Consider the following 10,000-nt stretch of genomic DNA (forward strand, 5'->3'; position numbering starts at 1 on the left):
TATACTGATAGCAGTGTAGCCAACAACAACACCACCAACACCACCAACACCACCATCAACAACAACAGTAGTAACAACACCAACAACAATAACAACACCACCACCACCAACAACAACAACAACAGCAACAACAGCAGGAACATTCGCAATAGCAACACTAACAACATCAATATTCCTTGCATGATAATAATTTGAATAGTTGAAATGTTATTCAAACCTCTGTTGAAGTGCTTTTTGTTGGTGGTGGTGGTGCTGGTGCTGGTGTTGGTGTTGTTGTTGTTGTTGTTGTTGTTGTTGTTGTTGTTGTTGTTGTTGTTGCTGGTGTTGGTGTTGCTGCTATTGTTGTTGTTTTTTGTTGTTGTTGTCGTCGTCGTCGTTGTGGTCTTGCTCTTATTGTAAATGCACACCTGCTCACAACAAGGACAACACTCACAGCCATCCTGACCGGTAGGCACGCATGAGGCGGCGGCGGCGTCTTGGAGTCACTGTAGCGATAGAGTTTTTGTTCTGATGTGAGACCAATTGAAGTGTAGTGATCTGGAAACCAGCGAGACTCTTAACATCCATCTAGTTTTGCCAGAAGCGCCGCACACATTGTTTAAAGGAATAACATGAGTAAGGCTGGTGCTGCTTTGGATTTTCGCGCTTAGGCAGTCTTGAGAGAGATGTGGGAAGCGTGGTTCAGACTCACTCAGTGTCTATAACTCAGATAGCATCATGGAGTGCCGAGACAGTTGTTTGTTCATTGTTTTACTGCTTTTTTTTTCTTTCTTACATCATGCAGCTCCTGTGTACGCGAAAAATATTTGAGATATTCCTTTATTGTCAATTTGAAAACAAAACATTTCTTAGCATATGATTTTTTTCCCAAGAGTGAAATGTAGCAGTGATAATAATACTTCTTAGGTATTCCACGTGCGTCAGGATTCAGTCAGGTATTGAAAACAATGCGACGCGTGGCTCGCAACTCATTTTCTGTTCTTGTTCTTTTACAGAGGTGACGAAATCCAGGACGCTGAAGTTTAGCCTCACCAGGAAGGAACCACGAAGCTACAGACCTTTAAGTAAGTATTATTTTGAAGTTCAGTAGCGTAGTAGTGAAATTAGAAAATAGGACATTGTACCCTAAAAATAAAAGACCATGTATTTCTAAAGCACAGAAAATCATGTAAAAGGAGAGTCCGCCTCACATCTGAACAGTGAAATGTGGCCCATCAACCTTTGCTTCTCACTTACTGATGCACTGAGGCGATAAAGCACTCGGTGTAAGGAAGAGCCAGGAACTCATGTTTGGACTGACAAATTGTTCTGAAGGCATGCGATTACTTGTCGTATGCAGCATCTGAAGTTTGAGGTTGCAGTGTTGCCGCAGGGAGGACGGTTTGTCTATATGTAGGCTTGCCGGTACCAGGGTTTCCTTTTTCGATACTACTCTTTGATGAATAATGAAGTGAGCAACCTCCGCCTCCCCGCCGAGACCCACTCAGGGCTCTGTTTATGAGCGTGACGTGGCGGGGCATCGTTTGATTCGGTGATGAGCGGCGGCAGCTTTGTTATTACTGTCAGGCAGCCTTGTGTGTGAGTCTTTAGGGGTTCGGTCATATTTTCCCTAGGCCTCTCTCCCCCTTCATAACTTCTCCACTAACAGGCTCTCCTTTAGACGTTTTCCTTTCGAGATATTTCCTCCTGTAATGTTTCCTCCCTGGATATATGACAGCATACCGGTACGATCATGAAATATTGAACAAAATCATTGCTATTAGTGATTTGTGGTATACTGTTAGGTGTTACTACAACAAGACATGCACTCGTTTGTTTATCTTTGTGTAAAAACAATTGTGCCAGCAATAAAACGAGTAGTAGTAGTAGTAGTAGTAGTAGTAGTAGTAGTAGTAGTAGTAGTAGTAGTAGTAGTAGTAGTAGTAGTAGTAGTAGTAGTAGTAGTAGTAGTAGTAGTGATAGTAAAGTAGTAGTAGTAGTAGTAGTAGTAGTAGTAGTAGTAGTAGTAGTATATAATATTGTTTCATTTAGGCCAGGTGTTGTTGAATCACTACATACCTTTACTGGAATACTGGATGTGTTCTTTAGCGGCACTCAGAACATTTTTGGTGTAGGTAACACTTAAATCAACACAGTAATTGCTGCATTTCAAACACAACACACCTTATTCATATTGCAACGCACAATGAATAGCTGAGAGAAATGTTTTAGGTACTATTACTAGTCTTCCTACTGTAAGATGAGAGAGAGAGAGAGAGAGAGAGAGAGAGAGAGAGAGAGAGAGAGAGTCACTATAAGTGCTATGTCAGCCATTTTGTCTCACATCCGGATTCAATTAACACCAGTGCAGACGTTGCATGATGTTTTCAGACCAGTGTATACTTTTCGCTATCGCCATTCACAATTCGACATGAGTCACCAGTTCTACTTACTGTTGAACAAGAAATGTGAACACGTAACAAAGCCTTGGGTTTTCTGAAAAATTACTCAACTTGCGACAGGTTTTGTTTCCTTGTATGTATACACCGCGCTGCGTCGCTGATCCACCGCTCCACTTGCGCGGCTGTGTACCTGCGTGGTGTCCTTGACGGTTTCCGCGGTTACATGCACTGAATATCACTTGTAATATTTTCTTATTTTTTATAATATTCTATCAAGATTATAATTTGCAGCCAATATTCTTGTAACTCAAAATACTGATGACGATCTGTATTATTGGAGGTGAGTTGTATAAAACACTGAAATGGAAATCCAATCCCAAGTGTTAAAAGAAGATGGCGGATTGAAGCTTTTCCTTTCCAGAAGATGGCGAAAAGTTGAAGCAGTGAGCGCGATATCACACAGCCTGATCTTTGAAGCGTTGCTCTGACGGGCATTGCAGGTTTTCGGTCAGTTGAGTTGGGACCTTCATTGGATTGGATCTATCTTACCATAATTTTCATTGGATCCAGCTTCACTAATGATTGACTCGAGTATCTTTTCTTTATTAAACTTATCTCAGTATATACACAAATATTCTGTGATGAACAGACACAAGATTTTTCACTTACTCGCCCGCCAAGCAGAAACTTATATACCATGTTTATTCTTGCAAATGCGAAGTGACATCCGTAAAAGAATAAGGAAAAATGTACCAAAAAGCACGATAGTATTTTGTATATATTTATTTATCATTATTATTACTTTCATTCCACTGAAGTGGAAATTTCCCAGAAGTTACCAGTCCTCCGCCCTGCGTGGGTCTTGAGGCGCTCGAATATAGCCCCTTGAGGCACGAGTGTTAATAAATGCTCGTGCAACGATGGCTGTGCTACTACTATCACTGCTGCTGCTGCTGCTGCTGCTGCTGCTGCTGCTGCTGCTGCTACTACTTGTACGTAGCATCAACAAAAACATAAGCAGAAACAACAGGCAAAAACAGTAGCAGGAGCAACAGCAGCAGTAGCAGCAGCAGCAGCAGCAGCAGCAGTACCAGTAGCAGTAGCAGCAATAGTATATCATTATTTTTATTATTAGTAGTAGTAGTAGTAATAGTAGAAGTAAGTAGAGATAGTACCCACCCACCCACCCACCCACCCACCCACCTACACACCCATTTATCCACCCATACACCCACATCTAACCCACCCAAGAAACCACCCAACCAACCAAAACCACCCACCCAACCAACCAACCAACCAACCAACCAACCAACCAACCAGCCAACCATCCCGCCAAACAAAGGAGTAAGACACCGCAAGGAACAATGCCATGACGTGCAGCTGATTAACAGGGAGCAGCAGGTAACATGAGCCTCAGGTGGCCCGCGTCAGGCTCCACCCGCGTCAGCTTCCACTCGTTCTGACACGCAAATAGGCTCGTCTTAGGGGATCCGTCCGGGGCTGGTAGGGGCGTGTGGTTCCTTGGTTCGTTCATTCGGAATTCTGTCACACACGACCCTTAGCGCTTGAGCAGGTTTAAGGGGGAGGTTGGTGGGTATCGGGAGGGCGTGTTTATCGGGGGAGGGGGTAAGTCGGTCGGGTGGAAGTAAGAGGAGTTGAGGATGAAGGTAGAGAAGAGGATTTTGTCGGAGGGATGGAAGGAAAGGAGAGGCTGGGCTGGAGTGCATAGAGGAGGAAAATAAAAGTGTAGAGAAAGGTTGTAAGATAGAAAGATGGAAGAAAGAAGAGATGAGGGAAACGATGGGAGTCCATTACGTTATTAGAGTAAGAATTGGGAAACAGGAAGGAAAAAAAGAGTTTAGATGAGAAAAAAAAAAACGAGATGGAGGAAAGAAGCGAGACCAGGGATTGAAATACATAAGAGAAGAAATAGAAGAAGGAGGGAAGAGAAAGAACAGCAAAAGAGAAGGAACAGAAGTAGAAGAAAAATTAAGTTAGATAGAAAAAATATAAAAAAAAATATTGTGTTGGTGTATTTAATAGAATCATACATGAAAAATAAGAGGGAAGAGGAAGGGACATAAAAAGCAAACAGGCTAAAAAAAAGAAGAAAAAACCTAAAGGTAGAAAAAGAAGCAACCATGAAAGATAACAGAAAAATGTAGGCTATATATATATATATATATATATATATATATATATATATATATATATATATATATATATATATATATATATATAGAGAGAGAGAGAGAGAGAGAGAGAGAGAGAGAGAGAGAGAGAGAGAGAGAGAGAGAGAGAGAGAGAGAGAGAGAGAGAGAGAGAGAGAGAGAGTATGGAGTAAAAGAGGCAAAATGATAATAAAAGAATGAAGAAGCAAAAAGAGAACAAACCTAAAACAGGTATGTAAAAAAAAAACTGAAAAAAGAGAGAGAGAGAGAGAGAGAGAGAGAGAGAGAGAGAGAGAGAGAGAGAGACGCAGGCAAGCAGGCAAGCAGGCAGGTAGGCAAGGAGGCGAGCAAACCAGGCCGGTAGACACACACACACACCTAGATGAGTTGTGCCCGGGGTAAAGGCAGGCAGCTTTATTAAGATTCAGTCAAATGCACTCGAGTGGAAATTTCTAAATGGGGTAATAATATGCGAATAGATGAGTTAATAGATATTGTTATGTAATGAGTGCGAGGAGGGTGGGCGGCGGGCGAGGGGTAATGAGAGGCTGGGAAACAAGCGTAGAGGCAGGTGTATGTAAAAATGATCGTGGCGTCAGTGAGAGAAGGAGGGGAAAAAAAAAAGAAAAAAAAGTGAGGATATTTTCATTACTTCAGAGAGAGAGAGAGAGAGAGAGAGAGAGAGAGAGAGAGAGAGAGAGAGACCTTCACTTTAGTTCTGGTCTGTGGTCACACTCGCCTTTTTGTCTCCAGTGTCACTTTCTGAGCCTATCTTTTAATCTGTGGTTCTCTCTCTCTCTCTCTCTCTCTCTCTCTCTCTCTCTCTCTCTCTCTCTCTCTCTCTCTCTCTCTCTCTCTCTCTCTCTCTCTCTCTCTCTCTCTCTCTCTCTCTCTCTCTCTCTCTCTCTCTCTCTCTCTCTCTCTCTGCAAATATAATCGAAATATGAATAAAAGAACAGTGATGTATTCTTGGTAATCTTGAATGGTGTATGTCTCTCTCTCTCTCTCTCTCTCTCTCTCTCTCTCTCTCTCTCTCTCTCTCTCTCTCTCTCTCTCTCTCTCTCTCTCTCTCTCTCTCTCTCTCTCTCTCTCTCTCTCTCTCTCTCTCTCTCTCTCTCTCTCTTATTTATAGTCGCATTTATTTAGTCGTCTATTTGTGTTTTAGTTAATGCGTGTTCATTGATTTGTTTATGCATGTTTGTGCGCATACTCGGTCTTGTTTATTTTATTCTCTTGTTTATTTGCTACCTCATTTGATAGTGTCGTTTTTATTTGTTCGTATATTATGTATTAGTATTCCATGTGTGTGTGTGTGTGTGTGTGTGTGTGTGTGTGTGTGTGTGTGTGTGTGTGTGTGTGTGTGTGTGTGTGTTGTATGTTGTTGTGTGTTTGTTGTTGTTGTTGTTGTTGTTGTTGTTGTTGTTGTTGTTGTTGTTGTTGTTGTTGTTGTTGTTCTTGTTGCTCGCGCTGTCATGTTTCATTGTGTATATACTTTCAATGTTACTGTTACAATTGAAATCGATGCTGCTGCTGCTGCTGCTGCTGCTGCTGCTGCTGCTGCTACTACTACTACTACTACTACTACTACTACTACTACTACTACTACTACTACTACTACTACTACTACTACTACTACTACTACTACTACTACTACTACTACTACTACTGATAATAATAATAAATAATATAATAATAATAATAATAATAATAACAATAATAACAATAATAATGATAATAATAATAATAATAATAATAATAGCAATAGCAATACTACCACCACCACCACCACCATAATCGTAATTCTAAACACACATTTTCAAGGACACTCACACAGCATCTCCTCAAGTAAGACATCTGAACACCAGCGTGGGAAGCAATTAGGACGCGCCACTCATCGGAACACAACGCGTAATGACACACTGAAGCAAAATGAGATCTCACATGTTACGGAGGGAAGGGATTTCATATTACTAATCTTTTTCCTTGGCTTTTGTGTGTCAGGCAAGATCATATGCTTCATTTTTCTCGTATTTTTACTTTTTGTTTCTTTCTTTTAGCTGACCTGGACGAGGAAACAATATTATGTGGGGTATTTGCTGGTTTTTGTTTTTCTTTATGTCTATTTGTCTGTTTACTTGTCTGTTTGTCTGTGTATATTTGTATGTCTGTCTGTCTGTCTGTCTGTCTATATACGTATGTACTACTACTTGTTTGTGCTTCCCTGTCTTATCATAGTTATCTGTCTGTATTTGCCTTTATGTATGTATGTATGTATGTATGTGTGTGTGTACGCCTGTCTATTTGTCAGTGTATTTTGCGTCTGTCTCATGAAACCTTCAGATCTTTTAGCATATTTTAGATTAACACACACACACACACACACACACACACACACACACACACACACACACACACACACACACACACACACACACACACACACACACACACACACACACACACACACACACACACACACACACACACACACACACACACACACACACACACTCTCTCTCTCTCTCTCTCTCTCTCTCTCTCTCTCTCTCTCTCTCTCTCTCTCTCTCATTTACACTTACACGGTTTTTCAATCTAGGCATTATTCACTCATTATCTCAAGACACTTAACTCTATACGCTTATACATATTTTTTCTAATGGAAGAGCAAACGACCTTAGATCATTTTGTTTTCCCAAGTAAAGGTTTTTACTCTTGAAGATTTCCACACTATAAAGCTTGCCGTGTATCCTCCCTTCCCTTCTATCCCTTTAAGGAGAGGTGTTCTGCCACTCCTGCCTCTTTTATTGTCTCATTCAGCTGTCTTTGGTCTGTGTCCATTTGTTGTAGTAATAATAAAACTTTCCCTTCGTCCGTAGAGAGAGAGAGAGAGAGAGAGAGAGAGAGAGAGAGAGAGAGAGAGAGAGAGAGAGAGAGACACACACACACACACACACACACACACACACACAGAGAGAGAGAGAGAGTTTCACTAGTTGAGAAGCTCACTGAGGAAGCCTCTCAACAAAACTGTGTGATTAAGTCCCTCCAGGACGACCGAGACTTGATCATACAACACAGAGACGTGTTTGCTGCGGCTCTCAGAGTAGCAGACAGGCTGATAGCGTCAAAACAGCGCCAGACGCAAGTAGCCACACGCTCTCAGGCAGTCAGCGCCCACGCAGAGTCAATTGACGAACACTGGGAGGTGGTTTGTCAGGACTCTGAGAGGTGGAGGACGTGGTGGAGCTCGGATAAACCGCAACAGCTCCGCCACTCAGCTGTTTTCTCAACTTCCACCTTCCGCCTGCCCGGGAAACAACGACCGCTCCGCCTACCTCCACTGCTTCCATCGCCACACAGAGCGACTGTGACACCTCCCCAGCGTCTACTGTCACTCCTTCTGCCACACAGAGTGACTGCTCGGTACTCACTACCACGTCTACCGCCACACAGAGCAGCAGGGACTCTTCCTCCATAAATACAGCGAACGGAGTAGATCGCGGTGCCTCTGTTCGCCCACGAACCTCTCCTCAGACCACTTCAGGAGATTGGAGAAAAAAGAAAACTAAGAGGGAAGTGCAGCAGGACGCGAGGAAGGTGTCCAGCGAAGGACTGAGGACTCACCAGGCCACCAAGCAGACACAAAAGCGAGCCAAGGCAAAAGTGTGTGAGTACTGCTCACGGAAAGGACACACTTCTGCTACTTGCCACGCCAGAACTGACGATTTACGTCAGGAGCGTCTCCTACAGCGGCTCCTTACGGTGGAAAGACACACAGCCACACCCTTCCCACCTGCAGCGCCTCAGCCCGCCCACCACCTCACTTCATTTCAGTCCTTACCACAACCTCGCCCACTCCTTCCTCAGCCTGGTATCTGGAATCAGAGCCAGGGGCGGCAGTGGACCACTCCTCTTCACCAGTACCAGCAGTCGGCCGCGGACCCTAACCACCACCTCGGACTAGCAGGCCTCGCTCACTACCATCCCTCACCATGGTACAGCCAGCTTGCCCCGCCGCCAACTAAAGGTCGTCTCTAGCAACGTCCGTGGTCTCCGGACTAACCTTGCAGACTTATACCACAACTGTGTGCAACGACACAATGCAGACGTTGTTGTGGTGACAGAGACATGGCTGAACAGTGAGGTGGAGCCCACGTATGGCAGGATGCAGGGCTTCACCCACTGGGTGAGGAGGGACCGACAGGAGCGAACAGGAGGTGGAGTGGCTGTCTGCTTCAAGGAAGGAATGCAGGCCCAGCTACTCGACATAGACACGCCTCCACTGATGGAGATGATGTACTTCCGAGTAACGCTGGCAGACCGCTCAGCCCTCCTACTGTGTGCCCTGTATCGCCCCCCGCGACAAGGGCCTGACTCACTCCTGTACCTGACTGAGACTTTAGACAACCTGATGATGGCACACAGCTGCAGCCACGTGCTGATTGTGGGGGATCTCAATCACCACCTGGAAAGAGACGCCTACGAGAATCTCCTGAGGTGCAGGGTCTGACAGATCATGTCACCTTCCCCACACATGAACGAGGAGGGACATTAGACCCTGTCATCTCAGACTACCAGGAGGACAAGCTTCAGTGTCATCAGCTGGGGCTCGTGGGCAGCTCTGATCATCACGCTGTACTGACACAGCTGGAAGTGGGCGTGGCTCGGGACGAGGCCACCACCCGCACCATCTGGCTGTGGAACAAAGCAGACTGGGCTTCCCTGCGCCGCGACCTGACCCACACCCCATGGGCCACTCTGCTACAGGGAGGAGCAGAGAGTGAAGCACTTGCACTCACCTCTCACCTTCTCGCCCTCCAGAGACGCCACGTCCCACACAGGGAATACACCACCAGACCGACGGATCAGCCATGGTTTGGCTACCGTTGCCGTGTTGCTGCTGAGGCAAAGTATGCTGCCTGGCTCCGCTACAAGAGGAACCCGACTCGGCGCAACAAGGACTTGCATAGGGCTGCATGCAGGAGGATGGTGGTAACCAGCAAGTGGGCCTTAAAAAAGTGGGAGGAAAGCCTGCGCCGGAAACTGTGTGGCACTGGCGTAGGAAACAAAACTTGGTGGTCCCTTGTTAAGGACAAACAGGAACTGGCCACCAAGAATCCATCCCTCCCTCAGCAAGCAGGACGGTACTGTCGCCACCAGCAGTAAGGAGAGGGCACAGTTGCTGGCTTCCTTGTTTGCTGGAAAAATGAAGGTGGGGAATCCACAGCAGCCACCGCCTCAGCTGGTCCAGCAATGTGAGAAGACTGTCACCATGGTGGAGGTGACGCATCAGCAGGTGAAGCGATTATTGCGGGGCTGGACACACAGAAAGCTACCGGCCCTGATGACATCAGCCCGCACCTGCTGAAGCGATGCTCCCAGGAACTGGCTGCCCCTCTCACCCAAGTTCACAACTTGTGTACGGGAAAACGTCTGGCCTTCAGTGTG

The 10,000-nt window shown here is 45.1% G+C and overlaps 2 protein-coding genes across 3 annotated transcripts in view; one reads left to right on the forward strand and one right to left on the reverse strand.

Moving 5' to 3' along the window:
- Positions 1 to 10,000, forward strand: part of LOC123518625 — a 316,215-nt gene that overhangs the window by 237,021 nt on the left and 69,194 nt on the right. For both annotated transcript variants that reach the window (XM_045279535.1, XM_045279533.1), the window contains one exon: positions 996 to 1,064. The gene's annotated coding sequence lies outside the window, so the exon portion shown is untranslated. The remainder of the gene's footprint in view (positions 1 to 995; positions 1,065 to 10,000) is intronic.
- Positions 3,940 to 10,000, reverse strand: part of LOC123519073 (extensin-like) — a 15,620-nt gene continuing 9,559 nt past the window's right edge. The window contains exon 2 of the mRNA XM_045280259.1: positions 3,940 to 4,097. Coding sequence (XP_045136194.1) covers positions 3,940 to 4,097 — 158 coding nt within the window. The remainder of the gene's footprint in view (positions 4,098 to 10,000) is intronic.

The sequence above is a fragment of the Portunus trituberculatus genome, chromosome 44 (assembly GCF_017591435.1).
Source record: "Portunus trituberculatus isolate SZX2019 chromosome 44, ASM1759143v1, whole genome shotgun sequence".
Classification (NCBI taxonomy): Eukaryota; Metazoa; Arthropoda; class Malacostraca; order Decapoda; family Portunidae; genus Portunus; species Portunus trituberculatus.